At 38.3% G+C, this 25,427-nt stretch overlaps 1 protein-coding gene across 1 annotated transcript in view; it reads left to right on the forward strand.

Annotated features, from left to right (window-relative positions):
* The window catches only part of LOC150082637 (lon protease homolog 2, peroxisomal-like), a 285,321-nt gene that overhangs the window by 227,711 nt on the left and 32,183 nt on the right, over positions 1-25,427 (forward strand). Inside the window, exons 14-16 of the mRNA XM_090377560.1 lie at positions 655-790; positions 3,615-3,859; positions 22,685-22,897. Coding sequence (XP_090233686.1) covers positions 655-790; positions 3,615-3,859; positions 22,685-22,897 — 594 coding nt within the window. The remainder of the gene's footprint in view (positions 1-654; positions 791-3,614; positions 3,860-22,684; positions 22,898-25,427) is intronic.

A 25,427-nucleotide genomic window follows, 5' to 3' on the forward strand; every position in this document is an offset into this window, starting at 1 on the left:
TGATAAACCTATGATTCTGATACAGTCCACAATTGAGAAATGTTTTCATGCCTCCATTACTTCAATAGATTCGGAATCATTTTTTTCCTAAATCCATTGTAACGATTTTCTGATGTAATGAGTTAAAGGTGGATATAATGCCTTTATCTAATGGCTGAATGAAAGAAGTTGTATTAACCCAGTATAACTGTGGCAGTAGGAACATAACTTCAACGTTTGGATGACAAATATTTTGGATGGCCTGGTGTGCTATCCAATAATAATAAAACTTTGAAATGTAGATTTTTCCACAAGTTTAATAGCACAGAACTTAACATGGGGATTTCCCAACAAAATAAAATACAGGGATTTATCATTTTATTTTTATTATTATTTTTTTTTATTTCTTTTGACTAGTGAGTCAACAGCAGGGATTCAAAAAGAGTGGAAATGTTGAAAAATTACACCCAACATAATAGCAGAGTTTTCCCCGCACAAAAGTTCAAAAATACCCTGTCATGCGAGGTTTACCGAAATTCTCTAATCGTGTTATGCGAGGTTTGCCGCAATTTATCAATCGTGTTAGGGCGAAACCACGTTTTAGAAGTACCGTGTTATACGGGGGTCACCTGTATATGTTGCTTTTTATATATTTATTTATCTATTATTTTCCAGTTAATTCCTGTTCCTGGTTACACTCATGATGAGAAGGAGCATATTGCTAGAAATCATCTGATTCCAAAACAATTAAAAGAACATGGACTTACACCAGAAATGGTTCAGTTTACAGATGATGCTATTAGAAGTCTTAGTAAGTTTTTTATCACTCCAATTTCATGTCTATTTAAATATGATAATTTTTATCTTAATGGAAAAGAATAGCAAAAGCAGATAAACTGAATGCCATTTCTATTCTTTAATAGAAATCCTGATTTTGTCGTTTTTCAGTATAATAAAATAATTTATATTACTTGATTAGATAATTGAAATATTTTGAGCACCTTATGGTTGGCATACTTGCACGATAGTAAAAAATGGAGATTACTGTGCATATTCAATTCCTTTTAGCTGGAGGACCCATCTAGCAGAACAAACCCCAGTTCAGATTGAAGCAGGTCCCTTTATGTGCAGGATCCATGCTTCTTTGTAGCCAAGGATGCCAGCAGTGGGGCCTGTTTGGCTTTGCCTTCCCTTCCTGTCAGTTGCACTGGAGTCTTGGTTTTCTCCATAAATCCCATCTACTGCTGTTATTGGCAATGTTATCCTCCTGCAGTGGGATAGCTCATGTCTGTCTTTGGCACAGCCTTCCCTTGCAGCTCCAGTCAGTAGAAGTGATCTGAGCCATCCTGTGACCACCTTTTTAACTCAACTCTGTCAGTATAAACCTCTGTGCACAAGGTGACAGTATTGTTTTGTCATTGTGTTTGGCTGATAGATCATATCTCACTCTGTTTAAGGTAGAAATTATTTGTATATTTTATTTCATGCACATCATTTCCAGAAGTTTGTACCTGTGTGCTCAGTTAATAGCTCAGCTCTAGGTAGTATATTTAAATAATTTGTGTTAATAGCAATGAGATGGATGCAACATAATTAAAATCACCCCCACCCCAAAAAGTTAATTTTAGTTAAGTTAAGGCACAAAAACATGATGTATATTTTATTCTCTGCACTACCATTACCAAGCCAAAAATTCAGTTTTCAGTTCCAGATTATGTGGTAAAAAAAATCTTTTGTTGTGATGAATCTTACAAAGACAACTATGTTCTCTTCCCCAATACTACTTGATTAGTTTCATGGTATGGGGTATGTTTAAATATTTGATGAATATTTACTATAAAATTAAATCTTGATTTAATGTATTGCAACATATATGTCCAGGATGAGGTGCCCATTTGTGGAGAATATGTAAATGATCTAGTCAACCTTGATCTCTCCCCAACCACCACTGTTTCCTGCTAAAATAATAGAATTTAATTTTTTGTGTAAGAGTTTTGCCTTGATTTATTACTTTCATATTTTTATTTATATATATATATATATATATTGTTATATTTTCCTGTATTTCCTCAGTGTCAGAAGAAGGGATCAGGCTCCTGAATCATCAGGCACCCAATTATTATTTATTTATATGTGATGATTTTAATCTACAAAATTAATTCATGTTTTTCTATACAGTTTTGTGTTCTCTTTTTAATAATTTACAATATATTTACATAAGCTTCTTCCTTAGACCAAGCTCACAGAAAGAAGTCAAGGGACAAGGTCATTCATGCTGGACCATTCAATTCCATTGTGCTTTTAAATTTGTCATGCAGCCAATGACCACACAAGGGAAAAATGAGCATGTCCCATCCTACATGAAATGAAGATTATTATTATTGATGTTATTCCATTGTGAAATTATTAACAATATGGAATTTTTCAACATTTCCAGGTTTTTTTTTTTTTTTTTTTTAGTTCTTTTGCAGATGTCCTCACAAACCATCAGCTGGCTTGGCCTTGCTGATGGTGTCTGGATACATCTGCACATGGCTTACTGACAGTTTAGGATATATGCATGGCAGTACTGACAATTTAAGAATTTACAGATCTATCAACTTGGAATTTAATGTTCATCAGTCTGTAAGATATTATCAAACAATTACAGTCACTCATTATGCTATATCAGCATACTTTCTGTATAATTTCTGTCTGTCACAGTTTTCCATAAACAATAGTGAACACAATAAGGTCTTAAACTGTATGAGCAATTTAATGGTTTAAATCACTTTCTTGGGTCCTGTATGAGCAGATTTGGGGGGGGGGGAGACATTAAATTTGCAATTTCTGTGTTTTAAGTTTGCCTCCAAAAGTTAATGAATACACCTATAGAAGATAATCTCCTACAGATGCAGTCATAACTTTTGATGATAATTCTTTATTGCTTTACCGTGTAGTGTTTTATGGATATTATTTCCACTCTTCCACTGTTATCAAACTAATTATTAAGTTCCAAATCTCATAACAGTGTTTAATTTCTTCCTTCTGCTGAACTATTAACCTATTGCTATTCTTCACTGTGAAATGGAAACCTTAAATAATGTTACATAATTTATACTTTGTGTTCACTAAAATAGGTTATGACAGAGAAGTTATATGAATTTTAGAATAGGAAGATAACTTATTATGCACTTTGTGATCTGTCCACTTGTATTAGACAAACTAATGTTTGTACTTCTGCAACCTTATTCTGATTGCAATATGCACTGAAATTCATCCACTCACTGTTCAATTCCCGGCTCACCAAATTATCTTTTATATCCACCCCACCAACTTCCAAGTTTTGAAATATTTTTTTGTAATTTCCTAAAAATTGCAATCCACAGATATTCGTGGTTAGGATATCTCTAGATTTACTAACATGTTACATGATGTTCAACAATCTTTTTGTGTATAATTACCACAGAAAAAAAGTATTGTGTTTAAAGTCACTGTTTGTATAAATAACTTACTGGAACGTTTTAATAATTCTGTCAGGTACTGGTCTGCTTTATAAATTTGGAGTAAATGTTATGTTGTATAATTTTAAGTGATAATGGAAGAAACTTAATAGTATTTAAAACAGTTATGCCTTTCTCTCTTCTGGGACTTAGTTTTGAAATATACACGTGAAGCTGGGGTAAGAAGCCTTGAGAGAAAAATAGGTGCTGTTTGTAGAGCAGTTGCTGTTCGTGTTGTAGAGAAACAGATCCCCATTACAAGAATACAGGTACCTGATATGCCAACTGATTTAAGTCCAAAAATGGAAAGCAAAGGGTCTGTGTTAGAGGAAACATTAGTACATCCACCTGAACTACCTATCGTTTTAGATGAAGCTGCAGTGGAAGATATCTTAGGCGTGAGTAGAATTTTGGTTTATCATTTTTAATAAACATTAAATAAAATAAGAAATTGTGCGAGCGCGCGCACACACACACACACACACACACACACACGGTGTGATCAAAATGTTTGAAGACTATACTCATTTGGGAAATGATGGAGCTTACTGGCTGTTCAGATGGATGTTCTTTGAAGCAGTTTTTTATCATATGGTTGGAATAGGTGTATATATATGCTGATTCCAGTACTTCTAAAAGCATTCCTGGTAGGCTTTGTTTGAAATTGCAATTATTTTTTGTCATGCATTCTGAATGACATCCTTGGCTGTTGCAAATCTCTAACCTTTCAAGGGTCTTGAAGTTTGATTTAAAAAAATAAAAAAGGGAGAGAGAGCTAAATCTAGTGACTGTGGCAGTGGGGGCTGCACTGAAATGGAGTGTTTTGCAAGAAATTCTTGAATGGAATGTACCGAGCATTGAAGGATGCTGTCATGATGCAAGTGCTAGTTCCATGAAGCTAACATTTCTGGTTGCTTTCTCCAAACATCATAATATACTCATTGTAGAACTGTTTTATAGTATTCCTGATTGATTGTTTGACCATGTGAGACAAATTCATATTGAACAATTCCTTCAGAGTTGAAAATTATGATTAAGCATGTTCATCACATTTGATCAAGATTGGCTAGCTTCTTTTGGGCCTTGTAGGAGACCGAGTCTTCCACTAAGAAAACTGCCATTTGTGTCAAAAAAACTTATATCCATTCACCCAATTTGTCACCAATAATGCTGGAGGAAATGAAGTGTGACTTGTTGCTGCTCTCTGTAATCGCCAGTGAGGATGCAAGGCACAAACTTGGCTGAAATGAGTTGCATTCCCGAATCTGTGCTTGTTAACAGGAGAGAGTGCTTCTGCAGGGATGGGATACACTTAAATAGAAAGGGTGCAAGAGTGTTTACTGATGCTATTGAGGCAGCATTAGGTGGGTCAGAAAACTGCCAACTTGGGGGATTCACAGACTAAAAGTAGCCGCAGGCAGAAATGAAGGTGATTCTCGCACTACTTCTATTAGAATGAGCAGCGACCTGGAGCAAGGGGTGCTTGGGGGTTTCAGGGACTCATGGCAGTCATCATGAAACAAATAAATACACGGGATGTGTTCGAGTAACTAAGAATAAGAATAGGTGCATGTACACCAATGCTAGAAGTATAGTAAATAAATTTGAAATTGAAATGTTGGTCAAGCCATGAAAGGCAGATATTGTTGGGATATCAGAGATGTGGTGTCACACAGATATTAGGAATGCAGAATTGGAATTTGGGGAGTACAATGTGTACAGAAAGGATAGGCAGGATAGGAAGGAGGGGGTGGGGTTATGCTGTTAATTAAGAAAAACAAAAATCTAAGGTAGTGCATCCAGTTGACATAGATGGACAGTGCAATGTTGAGTCAGTTTGGTGTTGACATAAGCACTGGGAAAGCAAAAATAAGAGTAGGAGTGTGCTATAGGCCTAATGACTTGAATGAGTACAATGAACAATTGTACAGAGAAATAGAGTGGGCTAGTAAATTAGATTGGCTTATAATGGGGGATTTTAATTTCCCAGATATTGACTGGAACTTGTGGGTTGGTCAATTGCACACTAGCAAGGTTTTTGTGGATTTATTGGATGATTGTTTTCTGCTGCAGCATGTTCGAGAGGCAACCAGAGAGAGTAATACTCTTGATATGGTTACCAGCAGTGATCATTCGTGTATTAAGAATTTGCAGATAAAGGAACCACTAGGTGGCAGTGATCACAGTGTATTGATTTGGGATTTACTTAAAGATATAATTACCATCAGGGGGAAAGGAAAGGGTTTTTACTTCTGTAAAGGTGAGTACAGTGGTCTCAGACAGTTTTTAAATTCTATACAGTGGGACCAACTGAGGATGTTTCCAACAGCGAATTAATCGTGGAAGCTACTAGACTTTTCATACCTGTTAAGAAATATTGTTCAAGGTTTAGGAATAAATGGTTGTCAAATGAACTAATGAGACTCATGGCAGAGAATAAAAATGCATGGGATGCATATAAATTATCAGGTGACACAGAAGCCTATGGCAGATATAAGCTAATCTGTAATCAAGTTACAAAGGAGATTAGGCAAGCAAAGACAGATTATGAGAAATCTTTGGCAAAGGATGCTAAGAAAAACAACAAGGATTTCTTTACTTATATAAATTCTAAAAGGAAGAGGATGAATCAGATTGGTCCACTTGATATCGATGGTTCGACTGTTGATGATCCTTCTCAGATAGCAAACAAACTGAATGAGTACTTTGCATCTACATTCACACATGAGGAGTTAAGGTTTGAAAATGGCAGAAGGTTATCAAATTGTAGCAGGGTGCTTAATGATTTTGTAATAACTGAGGGCAAAGTGGAGGAGAAGTTGTTGAAGTTAAACATAAGAAAGGCACCTGGGGTGGATGGGATCTATCCAGTTATATTAAAGGAGGCGGCAAAGGAAGTAAGCAAACCCTTAGCCATAATTATGAGAGCATCCTTGGACTCAGGGGAGGACCCCACAGACTGGAGATGTGCAAATGTATCCCCAATTCACAAAGGGGGATCGAAGGGTGACACGAATAATTACAGACCAGTTAGTTTAACTTCTGTTCCAGGTAAAATAATAGAGTCACTGGTTAAAGATGCATTGCAGGATCATCTAGACAAGACTGCAACAATAATTCAGACACAGCATGGGCTTGTTAAGGAAAAGTCTTGTCTGACAAATATGACTGGTTATTTTATGATGTGGTTACCAAGGAACTGGATGCAAAAAATAATTTTGAGATCATATACTTGGATTTCAGGAAAAATTTTGACACTGTTGCGATGGGAGACTACTGTACAAATTGGAGCAGAATGGTATTAAGGATAAGTTGCTACAATGCATAAAAGGGTGATTTTTTTTTTTTTTTTTTGATTTTTTTTTTGATTTGGTAGTTGTTGGTGCATCGGCTTCTGTGGCCATATTGCACCTCCCAAGGTTTTTGCAGTACTTTGATCCAAGCCCGAGGCGGGAATCGAACCCACGGCCTTTGGGTTGCCGGGCAGGTACTTTACCCACTCGGCTAGCCCAGTCGGCCCATAAAAGGGTGGTTGAGTGGGAGAAGACAGAGGGTGCTAATCAATGGACGCTGCTCTTCATGGACTAATGTTATTAGTGGAGTCCCACAGGGTTCGGCATTGGGCCCACTGTTGTTTTGTATATTTATCAATGATATTGATGAAGGTGTATCAGGCTTAGTGTCGAAGTTTGCAGATGATACAAAGGTTGGCAGAGTTGTTAGTGACAGTAATGGCAGTGTGCTACTGCAACAGGATCTAGAAAATTTGGGGAGATGGGCTGAGAAGTTGCAACTGAAGTTTAACATTGACAAATGCAAAGTACTGCATATGGGTAGAAGTAACCCAAGAAGAAAGTACCAGCTGTGTGGCACTTATGGTGGTAGAAAATGAAAAAGACCTGGGAGTAATTGTGCAGTCAGATATGAAGTTTTCTGAGTAATGCAGACTAGATGCAAGAGGAGGTCGTGGGGTTTTGTCAATGATATACAGGAATTTTGCTAGCAGAGGAAAGGAGGTGATTATCCCTTTGTATAAGGCAAATGGTCAGGCCACGCCTTGAGTACTGCATACAAGTCTGGTGGCCTCATTTTAGGAAGGATGTAGATTTGCTTGAGCATGTACAGAGAAGGGCAACAAGATTAGTGAGGGGAATGAAGGGATCCTCTTACTAAGAGATCTTAAGTTCTGCAAATTGCAGCAGCTGGAGACTAGGCACCTGCAAGGTGATCTGATTGAGGTGTATAAGGTCTTGAATGGGTTGAGCACGCTGAATTCTGATGGGATTCTCAAATTCCTCCACTTGCTCAAGTTGAATTTATGCCCCCTAAGGGGGCATAAATTCAAATTGAGGAAAAACAGTTGTTGAATAGATGTGCGGAAAGTTGCCTTTAGCCAGCGGGTAGTTAATTGCTGGAACAAACTTCTATCTGTAGTGGAATTTGATAGCTTAAATAAATTCAAGGAGGAACTGGACAAATTTTTAGAGGGAATGGTTGTGTGATTTTTTTTTTTTTTTTTTTTTTTTCTTGGCTAATGCTACATTAGCTCATATGCTTGCTTTCTTGCATCAATTGCCTGTATTGCTATTACTATCTTGTATTAATAGTGATTGTAGCATTGATGTTTGACTGTTTTTAATTGGGGATCATAATGAACAATGCCTCATGAATCAAAAATATGATTATTCATTTTCTTCATATTTGAGCAAGATTGTCTTGGGCCTAGGAGAAGGAGTCTTCCGCATAGAGGGCAAATATGGGTCATCAGCAATAGCACAAGAACCCTGTGATCATCAGTGAGGATGCAAGGCACAAACTTGGCTTAGAATCACATCCACAAATCTTGTGTTAAAATTGATTGACATATCCCTTAAAAATACCAGTTTTACTAGCAACTTTGCAAATAGTTAAATGTTGATACTCCTGATCAGGTCAATGACATGAGCAATTAAATCACTGGTTTTTGAAGTTGAAGCGGACACCAGAGTGAGAATCATCTTCGATGGAGAAGTGACTCATTTAAATTTTGAGAACTGCCAAAAGTCTTCAAATGCACAGTCTCTTCCGAAAGTTGATTTCAACATTTCATATGTTTCTGTTGCGCTTTCCAAAATTTTAAACAAAATTTGATGCAAATTGCTGCTTAGTAAAATCACTCATTTTAAAATGGGACAAAATGTGTACACAAACACCTTCTATTCAATGTTGCACTAATTGGCTACAAATAGGTGATTAATTCATTACTATGTGACAAGTTGCAACTAACTGCAACACCATAGTCAGTATTAGCAATGGCCACGTGGTGCAAGGAAGCCTATAGCAGTTTCAAGATACAGTCAGTAAAACCTTTTTGATCACATCTCATATATATATATATATATATATGTAATTTATTTTGTCAGATTATTTATTTTTTATTTCATTGTGTGTTAATGTATGTAAACTTTTATGCAGGAAAACTTTTTGATAATCTAATATATATACACTGGTGTTCAAAGAAAGTGTATCACCACTTAAAATTGTAATTGTCATCTAAATAACGTAAGTATATGGCAATATTTCTTACAGATTTCATCAGATATAAGATTGACACATTTAGGTGATGATGTAATATTGCATCAACTGTTACTTTCAGTTATATAAGCACACTGCAAGAGTTGCAGTCATTCCTTGCTTGTGTCAGGATGGCGAGTTATGTGCAGTTGATGCCACGAAGAAAGAGTGCTATTGTTGTTTTACTTGAGAAAGGATGTTCTTCTGGTCATGTTGCTTATACAGTGTCTTGTAATCAGTAGAGTGTGAGTAGATTTTTTTCCAAACTCAAGAATATTAGGAAAAAAGGAACTGGATGCAAATGAGTCTCTACGCCAAAACAGGACCGCATTTTGAAGTGCTTATGCCTTAAAAACTGTAGAGCTTCTTCGTCTGAGCTGAAAAGAGAATGGGAAGGACATACAGGAGTCCTTGTGTAGTCTCAGCAAGAGGAAGAATGCCTTCAACATTTTGCTTACTGGCCGTCTCCGTAGCCAGGTGGGAAGGAGCAGCAATTCGTAGCACACGCTTCTTGAGTAGACCGGGGTTCGAGCTCGTCACCACCAAATACGGAGTATGCGGAAAGGTCAGGGAAAGTGCAATAACAGTCAGAAGATGCCTCTTCAAAAATGGACTTGTAGCCTGTCATCCTAAGAAGAAGAGGTGCCTCCGTAACCAGGTGGGAAGGAGCAGCAGTGCATAGCACACGCTTCTTGATTAGACCGGGATTCGAGCCCGTCACCACCAAATACGGAGGGTGCGGAAAGGTCAGGGAATGACCACCGCATATCCTGGAGCAATATGGCCTTAGTTGCTAATGCTCCTAAAATCCAAAATAACAAACAAACCTAAGAAGAAGCCCCTCCTCACACAAAAAATGAAAAACGCCTGATTAATGTGGTGTAAGGAGCATGTCAAACGGACCCACCCCCAAGGAGTGGAAGTCAGTTATTTTTTCGGATGAGAAGAAATTCAACCTGCATGGACCTGATGGGAAACAAATGATTCGCCGTAGATGTGGTGAAGAATTTCCTACGGCCAAATGATATGGGGGTGCATTTCGTCTCGCGGTATAGATCCCCTACAATTTTTAAAAGGTTCCGTAAATGCCAATGGATACCTAGCTATATTGGAAGGCAAATTGCTGCCAACCATTAGAGACCATTTCAACCTGCCAAGTAACTGCATCTTTCAGGACGATTATGCTCCTTGTCATCAGGCAAAAAGTGTAAGTAGGCACTTCTGTAGTTACTTTAACTTCATTTCTGCATTAGCGGTTCAACAGTAATGTGCTTACATTTGTTACAGGTGAAAAAATGGTTGGAAGGATGGTCCATTACAACTCTTATCTGGCCAGGAAACAGCAAAAAGTTCTTTACTTATGTAAACTCTAGAAGGAAGCGGATGAATCAGATTGGACAACTTGATATTGATGGTTCAACTGTTGATGAACCTTCTCAGGTAGCTAACAAACTAAATGAGTATTTTGCATCTACATTCACACATGAGAAGTTACTCAGGGTGGGGAATGCCAGAGGTGAATTAAACTCTGGCAGTAGTGAGCTAGATGATTTTGTAAACTGAGAGCAGAAGTGGAGGAGAAAATGTTGAAGTTAAACATAAGAAAGGCAGCTGAGGTGGATGGGATCTATCCAGTTATATTAAAGGAGGCGGCAAAGGAGGTAAGCAAACCCTTAGCCATAATTATGAGAGCTTCCTTGGACTCAGGGGAGGTACCCATGGACTGGAGATGTGCAAATGTGACTCCAATTCACAAAGAAGGATCAAAGGGCAAAACAAGTAATTACAGACCTGTTAGTTTAACTTCTATTCCAGGAAAATTAAGGGAGGCACTGGTTAAAGAAGCACTGCACATTCATCTAGACAAGACTTGATTTATAGCTCAGACACGGCATGGGTTTGTTAAGGGGAAGACTTGTCTGACCAATTTGATTGGATACGACGATGTGGATGGAAAGAATAATTTTGATATAATATATTTGGATCTTAGAAAGGCTTTTGATACTGTTGCACATGGAAGACTGTTGTAAAAATTAGAGCAGTGTGGCATTGGAGGAAAATTGCTGCTATGATAAAGGGATGGTTGAGTGGGAGAAGACAGAGTTGTAATCAATGGACACTGTGCTTCGTGGACTAATGTTATTAGTGGAGTCCCTCAGGAGTCCGTTGTTGTTTTGTGTATTTATTAATAATATTGATGATGGTATATCAGGCTTAATGTCCAAGTTTGCAGATGATATAAAGGTCGGCAGGGTTGTTAATAACACTAATGACAGTACGCTGCTGCAACAGGATCTATAAAAGTTGAGCAGATGGGCAGAGAGGTGGCAACTGAAGTTTAACATTGACAAATGTAAAGTACTGCATATGAGAAGCAGTAACTCCAGAGTAACGTATCAACTCTGGTACTACACTGACAGTGGTAGATAATGAAAAGGACCTGGGGGTAATTGTGCAGGCAGATACGAAGTTTTCTGAGCAGTGCAGGCGGTCTGCAAGAGTAGCTCATGGTGTCTTGTCGATGATATACAGGAATGTTTCTAGCTGGGATACGGAGGTGATTATCCCCTTGTATAAGGCAATGGTAAAGCCACACCTTGAGTACTGTATACATGTCTGGAGGCCTCATTTTAGGAAGGATGTAGAACTGCTGGAGCGAGTGCAGAGAAGGGCAACAAGAATAGGGAATGGAACAAAGGGTGGCCCTTATGAAGAAAGGCTTAGGTTTTGCAAATTAAAGTGTCTGGGAACTTAGGCACCTGCGAGGTGATCTGATCGAGGTGTATAAAGCCTTGAATGGTTTGAGCATTCTTAGTGCTGATGGAATTCTTCCTCTTGCTCAGAATAATCGCCGAGAGAGGGCATAAATTCAAATTGAGGAAAGACAGTTGTTAGGATAGATGTGTAGCACCAGCCAAAGGTGGGAAAAATCTACACTTCAACTATCCATACCTTCCAAGAATTTCTTTAGTTCTTCCTTTAATTTATTCAAACCACCCACTGACTGAAAACAAATTTCTGCACATCTATCTTGCAACCATCCTTCCTCCACTTGAATTTGTGCCTCCTTGTGTAGTCTCAGCAAGAGGAAGAATACCTTCAACATTTTGCTTACTGGCCGTCTCCGTAGCCAGGTGGGAAGGAGCAGCAATTCGTAGCACACGCTTCTTGAGTAGACCGGGGTTCGAGCCCGTCACCACCACCAAATACGGAGTATGCGGAAAGGTCAGGGAATGACCGCCGCACATTCCCGGAGCAATATGGCCTTAGTTGCTAATGCTCCTAAAAACGAAATAATAATAATAATAAAATTTGCTTACTCAATCCATTCAAGGCCTTAAACACTGCAATCAGATATCCCTGTAGGAGTCTAGTCTGCAATTTGCAGAACTAAATGAAGGTTTTCTTGGTAAGAACACTGTTTTGTTCCTTTCACCAATCTGGTTGTCCTTTCCAGCAGATCTACATCCTCCCTAAAGTGAGACCTCCAGACCTGTATACAGTACTCAAGATGCCATCTAACTATGGCATTGTACAAAGAGTTTATCACATTCTTATCCCTGCTAGCAAAAGTTCTGTATATCATTGACAAAACCTCACAATCATGAGCTGTCCTGACAGCCTGTCTGCACTGTTCAGAGAATTTCATCTCTGACTGCAGTCACCTCCAAGTCTTTTTCAATTTCCACTGCCCTGAGTAGCCACACAGTTGATAAGTTACTCTGGGATTATTATGCATTATGAAGTACCTTGTATTTGTCAATGTTAAACTTCAACTGCTATTTCTCAACACATCAACCTATAGATGTTCAACACATCAACCTGAGAGCTTCTTTGGACTCAGGGGAGGTACCCATAGACTGGAGATGTGCAAATGTAACCCCAATTCACAAAGGAGGATCAAAGGCTGACACAAGTAATTATAGACATGTTAGTTTAACTTCTGTTCCAGGTAAATTAATGGAGGCACTGGTTAAAGAAGCACTGCAGGATCATCTAGACAAGAATTCAGTTATAGCTCAGACGCAGCATGGTTTTGTTAAGGGCAGGTCTTGCCTGACCAATTTGATTGGATACTATGATGTAGTCACAAAAGAACTGGATGCAGGGAATAACTTTGATATTATATATTTGGATCTTAGAAAGGCTTTTGATACTGTTGCACATGGAAGACTGCTGCACCAATTTGTGTGGCATTGGAGGAAATTGCTGCTATGGATAAGGGGATGGTTGAGTGGCAGAAGACAGAGTGGTAATCAATGGACACTGCTCAACGTGGACTAATGTTATTAGTGGAGTTCCTCAGGGTTCAGTGTTGGGTCCGTTGTTGTTTTCGGTGTTTATGAATGATATTGATGATGGGATATCAAGTTTAATGTCCAAGTTTGCAGATGATACAAAGGTTGGCAGGGTTGTTAAGGACACTACTGATGCTATGCTGCTGCAACAGGATCTGGAAACATGTTGAACAGATGGGCTGAGAGGTGGCAAATGAAGTTTAACATTGACAAATGTAAAGTACTACATATGGGGAAACAGTAACCCCAGAGCAACGTATCAACTCTGCGGTACTACACTGACAGTGGTGGAGAATGAAAAGGACCTGGGGGTAATTGTGCAGGCAGATATGAAGTTCTCTGAGCAGTGCAGACGAGCTGCAAGAGTAGCTCATGGTGTCTTGTCAATGATATACAGGAATCTTTCTAGCAGGGATAAGGAGGTGATTATTCCCTTGTATAAGGCAATGGTTAGGCCACATCTTGAGTACTGTATACAGGTCTGGAGGCCTCATTTCAAGAAGGATGTAGAGCTGCTGGAACGGGTGCAGAGAAGGGCAACAAGATTAGTGAATGGAACAAAGGGTTGCTCTTACGAAGAAAGGCTTAAGTTTTGAAAATTACAGAGTCTGGAGACTAGGCACCGGCGAGGTGATCTGATAGAGGTGTATAAGGCTTTGAATGGTTTGAGCATGCTCAATGCCAATGGGATTCTTCATCTTGCTCAGAATAATCACCTCAGAGGGCATAAATTCAAATTGAGGAAGGACGGATGTCGGATAGATGTGCGGAAATTTGCCTTTGGCCAGCGGGTGGTTGGTTGGTGGAACCGACTTCCATCACTTGTTGTTGAAGTTGATAGCCTAAACAAATTTAAAGCTCAACCGGACAGGTATTTCGAACGAACGGAGGGGTGAAATGGGAGTTGTGTGTTTTTTTTTTTTTTTTTTTGGCTGATGCTGAATAAGCTTGCTTTCTTGCATCATATGCCTCTACTAATGCTAATGCTATAGTGGTAGAGAATGAAAAGGACCTGGGGGTAATTGTGCAGGCAGATATGAAATTTTCTGAGCAGTGCAAGAGTAGCTCATTGCGTGTTGTCAATGATAACAGGAATTTTTCTAGCAGGGATAAGGAGGTGATTGTCCCCCTGTATAAAGCAATGGTCAGGCCACACCTTGAGTACCTGTATACAGCTCTGGAGGCCTCATTTTAGGAAGGTTGTACAGCTGCTGGAGCAAGTGCAGAGAAGGGCAACATGATTAGGGAATGGAAAAAAGCGCTGTTCTTACGAAGAAAGGCTTAAGTTTTGCAAATTACAGTGTCTGGAGACTAAGCACCTGCAAGGTGATCTCATTGAGGTGTATAAATCCTTGAATGGTTTGAGCATGCTCAGTGCTAATGAGATTCTTCCTCTTGCTGAGAGTGCATAATTTCAAATTGAGGAAAGACAGTTGTAGGGTAGATGTGCGGAAGTTTGCCTTTAGCCAGCGTGTGGTTGATTGCTGGAACAAACTTCCATCTGTCATTGTAGAAGTTGATAGCTTAAATAGATTCAAGGCAGAACTAGACAAACATTCAGAGTGAGTGGATATTTGTTTTTTTTTTTTTTTTTTTTTTTTTTTTGTCTGATGCTATATAAGCTTGCTTTTTTGCATTATGTGCCTTTACTAATGCTATTGCAAATTCTAATTTTTCTTATAGTGTTTCAGTAGCTCACCCTTGATTACTGTCATTAATCACCCTGCTGACCCTTTGTACCAAATTCAGGTTTAGACATTAAGCCTGATATACCTTCATCAATATCATAAATATATAGAAAACAACAATTAACCCACACTGAACCCTGGGGGTCTCCACTCATAACATTAGTCCACGAAGAGAAGTGTCCATTGATAACTACTCTCTGTCTTCTTCCACTTAGCCATCCCTTTATTCATAACAGTAACTTGCCCTTAATGCCACATTGCTCCAGTTTGTGCAGCAGTCTTTTATGTGCAACAGTATCAAAAGCCTTCCTGAAATCCAAGTATATGCTATCAAAATTATTTTTTGCATCCAGTTCCTTGGTCACTGCATCATAGTATCCAATCAGATTGGTTAGACAAGATTGGCTTTTAAGAGATCCATGCTGTGACTGCAGTATAATTGCATTCTTGTCTAGATGGTCCTGCATTACTTCTTTAACTAGTGACTCCATTATTTTCTCTGGGACAGACATTAATCTTATAGGTCTGTAATTACATTTGCACATCTCCTGTCTATAGGGACCTCCCCAGAATCCAAGGATAACAGTGGCTGAGCATGATCAGATTGCTGACAGACTTAATGGTCCATTTTCACACATATGGGGATGGGGATGTCGAAAATGGGATCCGGAAATTCCCCCCCCCCCCCCGCGCATTTCGTCTCCCACATTTAGACCCCAGTAGATAATGAATAATCTATAGAAATGTAAATAATACACCTAATTTTTTATTAATTCTAATTTATTTTGTTTTAATAGAATGAATCAATCAAAGGTAAGCAATCAATCAATCAAAGGTAAAGGTAATCAAATCAGAGGTAATCAATCATAGAATAAATGCACATTATTATTGTTTAAAACTCGAAGTTGTATGCAATGCCTCTAAGGTAATCAATCACATTACGATTTTGAAAATCTTGGACTATTCTTTTGATTCTAGCAGAAATTGCAGCATACTTCTTGTTCCATCAGAAAACCACTCCTGGCTACGCTCCAATAACTGAAGATTGTTACTAGTAGATAAAATAAGCATGCGACCCGGGATCAGTTCGTCCTGAGAATCATACATTAAAAACTGTTTAATGGATTTGATAATTGAGAGCTATTAAGTGCTCGATAATTCCTGTATTCTATTATATTATAAATCAACAGGGATTACCTTTATTTTAGATACAAGAAGCTTCTTTTCCAACTCTCCTAGTCCAACTCGCTAATAATTCTTGAGGATGGCGATATCAATTTTGCAAAACAGGTGGGATATCTTCCCCACTGTCAGAACCATAGTGTTCAGACCATGCAGTCTCAACAATGAGCACTCAAGACTTCTAACACCATACCTCTGGCAGCAAGGAAACCATTACGTGGATTGGCATAAAATTAGATTTTTGAAGGTCTAAACTGTTTAATAAATATGGACCAATTATTTCTTTTGGTCCTGTAGCTGGACTTTTAAGTTAAATTTAGGGATCTACTCATTATCTACTGGGGCAAAATGTGCCGAGGGCGAAATGCGGCGGGGGGGGGGGGGGCACTTTTCCGTAAACTGTCGAAAATATATCAATTTACAGGGAGCTAAATAACTTTCTGATAACAGAGGAAAGTGACAAAGAAACATGTTGAAGCTAAATGTAAATAAGGCACTTGGGGGTGGATTGGAGCTATCTGTTTATATTTAAAGAGATGGAAAACTTTTAGTCATAATTATGAGAGCATTCTTGGATTTAGGGGAGATATATGAATGTATCCCCAATTTACAAAGGAGAATCAAAGGGTGTGAGTAATTACAGACCTGTAAGCTTGACTGCTGTTGCAGGGAAAATAATGGAGTAACTGGTTCAAGAAGTAATGCAGAACCATGTAGAAGGAATGCAGTAATATTTCACTTGCATTATGGATTTGTTAAAGGACAATCTTTTCGGACAAATCTGTTTGGATATTATGACATATTAACATAGGAACTGGATGCAAAATAATTTTGACATCATGTGCTTAGATTTCAGAAAAGCTTTTCTACTGTTGCACATAAAACACTGTTGTACAAATTGGAGCAGGGTGGAATTAAGGGAAAGTTACTGCTGGAGATAAGGGATGGTTGAGGGAATTAAGGCAGAGTTCTTATCAGTGGGTACTAATGTTTTAGTGGAGCCCATTGGGTTCAGTGCCAAGCCCATTGTACACATCCATTCCCTCTAAAGGTTTGTCCAGTTCCTCCCTGAATTTATTTAAACTGTCAGCCTCCACAATGACAGATGGAAGTTTGTTCCAGCAATCAACTACTCGCTGGCTAAAGGCAAATTTCTGCACATCAATTCTATAACTGTCTTTCCTCAATTTGAATTTATGCCCCCTCAGATTCGTAATCTGAGCAAGATGAAGAATCTCATCAGAATTGAACCTGCTCAACCCATTCAAGGCCTTGTACACCTCAGTCAGATCACCTCTCAGGTGACTAGTCTCCAGATGCTGCAATTTGCAGAACTTAAGCCTTTCTTGGTAAGAGGACCCCTTTGTTCCCCTCACCAATCTTGCTGCCCTTCTCTGTACTCGCTCAAGCAACTCTACATCCTTCCTAAAATGAGGCCTCTAGACCTGTACACTCTACTCAAGGTGTTGCCTGACCATTGCTTTATACAAAGGGATAATCGTCTCCTTTTAACTACTAGCAAAATTCCTATATATCATTAACAATACCCAATGACCTGCTGTGGGTGCCTGTCTGCACTGCTCATAAAATATCATATCTGACTGTACAATTACTCCCAGGTCTTTTTCATTCTCTACCACCCTAAGTGTAGTACCACACAGTTGATACGTTTCTCTGGGGCTACTTCTACCCATATGGAGTACTTTGCATTTGTCAATGTTAAATTTCAGTTGCCACTTCTCAACCCACTTGCCCAACTTTTCTAGATCCTGTTGCAGTAGCATACTGCCATTACTCTCATTAACAATCCTGTAAACCTTTGTATCATCTGAAAACTTGGACATTAAGTCTGACAAACCTTCATTAATATCATTGATAAATATACAAAACACCAATGGGACCAACACTGAACCCTGTTGGAATCCACTAAAAGATTAGTCCACGAAGAGCAACGTGGACTAGTGTGTGGTAATCATTGATTACCACTCTGTCTTCTCCCATTCAACCACCCTTTTATCCATTGTAGCAACTTGCCCTTAATACCATACTGCTCCAAGCTCCAATTTGTGTAGTAGTTTTTCCATGCACAACAGTATCAAAAGCTTTCCTGAAATTCAAGTACACTGGTGTGCAAAACTTGAGGACCAACACTATTTCTAAAGGTTAGAACCACAATATCTTTACTTAAGATACTCTTTACTGATAAGAGTAGATTTAGTCTCAGCAGCGATTCTGGACGTCAGCTAATCTGGCAAGAGGTTTGCACACAATATCACCCCGCAAACATCACTGAAAGGGATCGATATGGCGGTCCCTTTCAGTCGAGGTGTTCTCGTCTGGACGTACACAGATCCAGATACTAGAAGGCAGTACTGTAACTGGTGAACGCTACTGTATTGAGGTAATCCTTCCCCCATGTGTGTCTGTTCCGAGGTGCCATTGGCCCTGAGTTCATGTTTATGGATGATAACGCCACACCCCATCACACTGCAGCTGTTGATATGCTTTTCAAAAGTGAGGAAATTGTTCGTATGGGTTGGCCTGCCTTTCCCCCCTAATCTAAATCCTATCGAACACATATGGGAAGCTCTGGGAAAACGCCTAGTGGCACGTCCACACACTCCAGAAAATGTTCACCAGCTGAAGATGGCAGAGGAATGGATGATGTTACCTCAAAAACTTATGAACAACATTGTTCTAAGTTTGGACTGGTGATGCAAAGCCTGCATCTACATTAGGGGTGGCCTTATCTCCTACTGAGGACCACCTCTTCCCTTTGTTTCATCTTTGGCAGTGATGCATCTGTATCGTGGCAGCCAGTGCTATGTTGCATTTTTCAATAAGGTCCCTCTGTACCATTTGTTTCCGTTGTTGTGTCGGTGTTGTTTCCTTCATTTCTGTATCTCACGAGGTTCCTTTGGTATGCTTTTCCCATATCCAGGCCACTCCTATGAGAAGCTACAGGTGAAAATCTGACTGGTCCTTAAATTTTGCACACCAGTGTATAAAATATCAAAATTATTTTTTTCGTCCAATTCCTTTGGAACCACATCAAAGTATCCAGTAAAATTTTCAGACAAGGCTTTACCTTAATAAACCCATGCTGTGTCTGAATTATTACTGCAGTCTTGTCTTGATGATCCTGCAATGCTTCTTTAACCAGTGTCTCCATTATATTTTGCAGAACAAAAGTTAAAGTAACAGGGGGTCTGTAATTACTAGTGTCACCCTTTGATCCCCTTTGTGAATTGGGGATACGTTTGCACATCTCCAGTCCGTGGGAACTTCCCCTGAGTCCAAGGATGCTCTCATAATTATGGCTAAGGGTTTGCTTACTTCCTTTGCCCCCTCCTTTAATTTAACCGGATAGATCCCATCCACCCCAGGTGCCTTTCTTATGTTTAACTTCAACAATTTCTCCTCCACTTTACTCTCAGTTAATGATATCGATGAAGGCTTATCGGGGTATGCTACTGCAAATAGATCTTGAAAAATTGGGCCGATGGGCTGAGTAGTGGAAACTGTAATTTAACATTGACAAATGTAAGGTACTGCATATGGGTAGCATCAGCCACAGAATAACATACCAAATTTGTGGCACTCCACTCATGGTAGTGGAGAATGAAAAGGAAATAAAGTTTTCTGAGCATTACAAGCAGGCTGCGAGGACAACTTTTTTTTTTTTTTTTTTTAAATGATACAACAGGAATCTTTCCAGCAGGGATAAGGAGGTTGAGTATCCTGTTGTATATGGCAATGGTTAGGCCACATCTTGAGTACTGCATACAGGTTTGGAAACCTCATTTTAGTAAGGATGTTGATCTGTTGGATTGGGTGCAAATACGTTCAACAAGATTCGTGAGTGGGAACAAAAGGTGCTTCTTACCAGGATAGACTTCAGTACTGCAAATTGCAGCATCTGGAAACATTTCCCACTGCATGTATTGTCTGTGTTAAAATTGCTCTCAGTTTTATTAAAATTTGGTAGTTTAAAGTATAGCAAACTGAAATTACATGTTGCCATAAGGAAGATTCATTAGAGATACATTTTTTTATGTCTGTGGGGTAAATATTTAGGCTCTAAGATTAGATAAAAAGTTTAATGGTTAGCACATTTTAAGAATACAGAACACTATATAGCAGTTATTAAGGCTATATAAAAGGAGTTAAAAATTTTGAAATACAGGAGCAGTTATTTTAAAAAGTAAGAAATGTATTCATTTGGTGTTAAGACTGTGTGAATCAGCATGAAAATATGTTTAAGGAAATGTGAGCTTAATGGTTTGAACACGAAAGATTGTGAAATTCTTTGATAGAATCGGGAGTACCGGCACACTTGGTTGAGCTAATAAGATCATTGTACACCAACCTAGAAGCGACCATCAGAACAACATTTGGGGATACAGACGTTTGAAATTAGAAAAGGTGCATGTGTGACAGTGCTGTATCTTATCCCCATTTTTATTTAATTTGTATACTGAATCAATTATGAGGAAATTGTACTTGGATAAGTCAGAAATAGGTGTGAAAATTGGCAGAAACATCAATAATTTAAGATATGCAGATGATACAGCTCTGCTTGCAGAAAATGAGGAAGACCTAACACAATTGATTTTAATGGTTAAAGATGAGAGCAAAAAAGTGGGACCGAAGCTCAACATCAAGAAAACAAAAAATTATGACAACAGCCGGGACTGGAGAAGTTACAGTTAACAATGAAGAGATTGAATCTGGCCAGGAATTCAACTTTCTTGGATCTAAGATTGACTGAGGTGGAGAATCTGGCCCTGAAATTAAAAGAAGAATTTCACTTGGATGCAGTGCAATGATGAGCATGGAAAAGATTTGGAAAGACAGAGATGTCAGCCTTACAACAAAGATTAAGGCGCCTCTGTAGCCAGGTGGGAAGGAGCAGCAGTGCGTAGCACACGCTTCTTGATTAGACCAGGGTTCGAGCCCGTCACCACCAAATACAGAGGATGCGGAAAGGTCAGGGAATGACCACTGCATATCCCGGAGCAATATGGCCTTAGTTGCTAATGCTCCTAAAAACCAAATAACAAACAAACAAACAACAACAAAGATTAGAATGGTTATTGCTATAGTGTTTGCCATTACAACTCAACGGGTGTGAAAGCTGTACAATGAAAAAAAAGCAGATAGGAGAAAAATTGACGTTTTTGAGCTCTGGTGCTGGAGAAAGCTGCTTCCGCATACCAGGGACAGTGAAAGTTATGAACAGAGAGATTTTGGATCGCACCAAGTCAGAAACATCATTGGAAGGCATGATCACCAAGCTATAATTGACCTATTTTGGTCACGTGATGCTATCCAATTCATTGGAAAAATCGATAATGCTAGGAAAGGTGAAACAAGGCGAAGAGGTCGGCGAAGAACACGCTGGCTCGACACCATCAAGAACGACCCTGGCATGCACATGAAGGACTTGAAAGAAGCTGTTGAAGACCAGACAGCATGGAGGCAGCTTGCCCATAAAGTCTCCAAAAGTCAGCTGCGACTGAATGGATGAAAACAACAACTCTCAGATATGGTTAAATGTGATGTACCACTGAAACACACTAAATTCAAATGCTAAATACACAAAAGTCTAACTCAGTAGAATGAGCTGCAAACATGCCTAGATAAAGAGTAACATGTTGGGCAATACTCATAAAAGCATTCTTTCCCCCCATATGAGTGCAATTTATAAGAGATACATTTAGTTTCTATACTTTTTGATCAATCCTGCATATATGTTATGAGATGATTGTAGTGAGTTGCCCTAGTACTGCACTCAAATAAACAGCACTTCTCAATCAGAATTGCTGTTAGAATGCAGCCATCACTCATTCTAACAGAACTTTGATAATTACAGTTCATTTCAATATGTTATATTTACATCAACTATGATAAAATATACTAACAGCTCTTTACAGATTTTATTTATTTTATTTTTTTATGTTTGATTTCAACCCATTTTGAGCATGATTTATTCATAAAGGGGACCGTAATTGGAAAATTGGGCAGAGCAGTACATTTGTGTTGAATATGCTTATCATGGCTTTATGGCTGTCCACAGCCATATAACCATGAAAAAGAGCAGCTAGAATGACAATTTCTCTATGGTTTTAATGAACATTCATTAGATCTGTGCATATTATTGCACATCTTTTTCTATTTTCTTGGTTTTCAAGACGCTTGTCAGCATACTCTTTGAAGGCACATGTTTATCAATAAAAGTGAAAATTACTTATCGTTTAATGTAGGGAAGGAGATGGGACGAACAACGAGAAGCCATATTTCATGTAGTTGAAATGAGATGACTTCATAAAATTTGTGTGGCTCTAACACAGAAATATTTATTGTTTCATATTGATTTGACATTTCTGACTGAGTTTTTTTTCTGAGATCACTCCTCTAATGGAATAACTTAATTAAGAATCAAACTGTACATGTAATACAAATATTTTTAATACATAGTTTTTTATCTTTTATACTTAAGCCCCCAGTGTATGATAATGAGTTTGCAGGACGCCTTAGACAGCCTGGTGTGGCTCTTGGACTTGCTTGGACGATTGCAGGAGGAGAAATAATGTTTGTTGAGGCCACTAAGATCGATGGTGATGGCCAGCTTATTCTGACTGGCCAGTTAGGTGAAGTTATGAAAGAGTCAGCAAAACTGGCCCTTAATTGGGTGAGAAGTCATGCTGAGGAGGTAATGTGCTAATTTTGTTCTTACTTTCATAAGTTTCATATTTCATTAAAAAAGTTCTCTCTCACTCTCAAAATGTCTTTTCTTTGAAAATGCTCACTCAACAAAATCATTCAACTCAATTGATGGGGGAAAAAAAAAAAAAAAAAAAATTATTAGTTTCTGCTTAAATAACATTTGGTTTCAGTTTCAGAGTATCTAGATTGTATATATAGCTTAGCTTAATTTAATTTTTCAGCACTCACCTCATAGTAATCCGCTTAGTTGGTTGAAAGTTTTACCACGTACATAGTGGTTATGAGATTTTAATAACTGACGGGGATTATAAATTTAAAAACTAAGTTATGGGCTTTAAAATTTCTAAGAAAGGAAAGTGCACCTTCCATTCTATGGTTGTCTAATTGAAATAAATTAGAGGGAGTGAGATAAAAGCTAATAGCCGCGCACGAGCGACTTTTGAAATCGTCTTCAGTTAGCTATAGTGGGGGGGGAGAGGAGACCGCGCGAGTGTGTTATATACAGGTTTGGTGTATATAACACGATTGTTATATACACCTAACACTGTTATATAAACACATAATTGTATGGCCATTGTCATAATAATTTTTGTGGGCGCCTCCGTAGCCAGGTGGGAAGGAGCAGCAGTGCGTAGCACATGCTTCTTGATTAGACCGGGGTTCGAGCCCGTCACCACCAAATACGGAGTATGCGGAAAGGTCAAGGAATGACCACCGCATATCCCGGAGCAATATGGCCTTAGTTGCTAATGCTCCTAAAAACCAAATAACGAACGAACGAACAATAATTTTTGTTTTCTTGATGTTGAGCTTCAGTCCCACTTTTTTGCTCTCATCTTTAACCATTAAAATCAATTGTGTTAGGTCTTCCTCATTTTCTGCAAGCAGAGCTGTATCATCTGCATATCTTAAATTATTGATGATTCCTGCCATGTGTGATATATACATGGCGGGAATCTTTTTGTTTAATATGTTAAGTGATGTGTGGCGTTTAAACCACTCAATGAAGAGGGCTTCGTTTTGAAGGATTTTATAACTGTAATTTAGTTTAACTATTGTGATCGCTGAATCAATGAGTGGGTTATGATTATAAGATTGAACACGTTGTGTTAGTTCTATACTTGCTAAATTAGACTTGAAGCTATTAAAGTGGTAGTAACATTACTCCCTTTTTTGATATGATCTTGTGTCCCATACTCATAATAACATTATATATTTAAGTAGATGCCAATCAGACTGTCAAGCATGTTACATAGGCAGTACAACAGCAAAATTTGGAACATCAAAAATTTCTAACACACGTGCATACTACCACTTTAATAGCTTCAAGTCTAATTTAGCAAGCACAGAACTAACACAACATGTTCAATCTTATAATCATAACCCACTCATCGATTCAGCGATCACAATAGTTAAACTAAATTACAGTTATAAAATCCTTCAAAACGAAGCCCTCGTCATTGAGTGGTTTAAACGCCACACATCACTTAACATATTAAACAAAAAAGATTCCCGCCAATTTCTCCCCTATCTGGAATTTAGCACGTATTAAGTTTCCACGTGCACTGAAATTCATTTTGGGAACCCAACCTGTATATAACACACTCACATGCTCTCCCCTCCCCACTATAGCTAACTGAAGACGATTTCGAAAGTCGCTCGTGCGTGGCTATTAGCTTTTATCTCACTCCATCTAATTTATTTCAATTAGACAACCATAGAATGGAAGGTGCACTTTTCTTTCTTAGAAATTTTAAAGCCCATAACTTAGTTTTTAAATTTATAATCCCCATTAGTTATTAGAATCTCATAACCACTATGTACGTGGTAAAACTTTCAACCAACTAAGTGGATTACTGAGGTGAGTGCTGAAAAATTAAGCTAAGCTATATATATGATCTAGTCATTACATCACAGCACATAAGGACTCCTTAAAATATTATCAGTTTCAGTTTTAAGTGATAATATTAAAATATTATCACTTAAAATAATATCGTATTAGATTCCAGTGCCCTTCAAAACATTTTTGATGCAAAAAATAATTTTACATCCCATCAAAAATTTTATGGTTATTCAACACCCACCCATTTTTATTCCTTATGTTTAAGTTGATGGTAAATGCAGAAGTATGCAACTTCCTTTATTTCAGGTAAAAAAAAAATTTTTTTTTTTTTTTTTTTGGTAGTTGTTGGCGCATAGGCTTTTGTGGCCATAATGCACCTCCCAAGGTTTTTGAAGTACATTGATCCGCCCAAGGCGGGAATCAAACCCGCGACCTTTGGGTTGCCAGGCATGCACTTTACCCACCCGGCTAGCCCGGTCGGCTGTAAAAAAAAAAAAAATATATATATATATATATAGTATAAGAAACCCCAGGATTTTGTTAAAACCAGCCAAAAATGAAATAATAATAAAATTTATTTTATTAATAAAATTAATAACACTGACCACCAGTCATTGAGTATAAATCATTTGAAGAAATAAATGCTACAAATTTTCACCATATTACTCAATTA

This window comes from Mastigoproctus giganteus, chromosome 7, assembly GCF_048544385.1.
Source record: "Mastigoproctus giganteus isolate SK-2022 chromosome 7, ASM4854438v1, whole genome shotgun sequence".
Taxonomy (NCBI): domain Eukaryota; kingdom Metazoa; phylum Arthropoda; class Arachnida; order Uropygi; family Thelyphonidae; genus Mastigoproctus; species Mastigoproctus giganteus.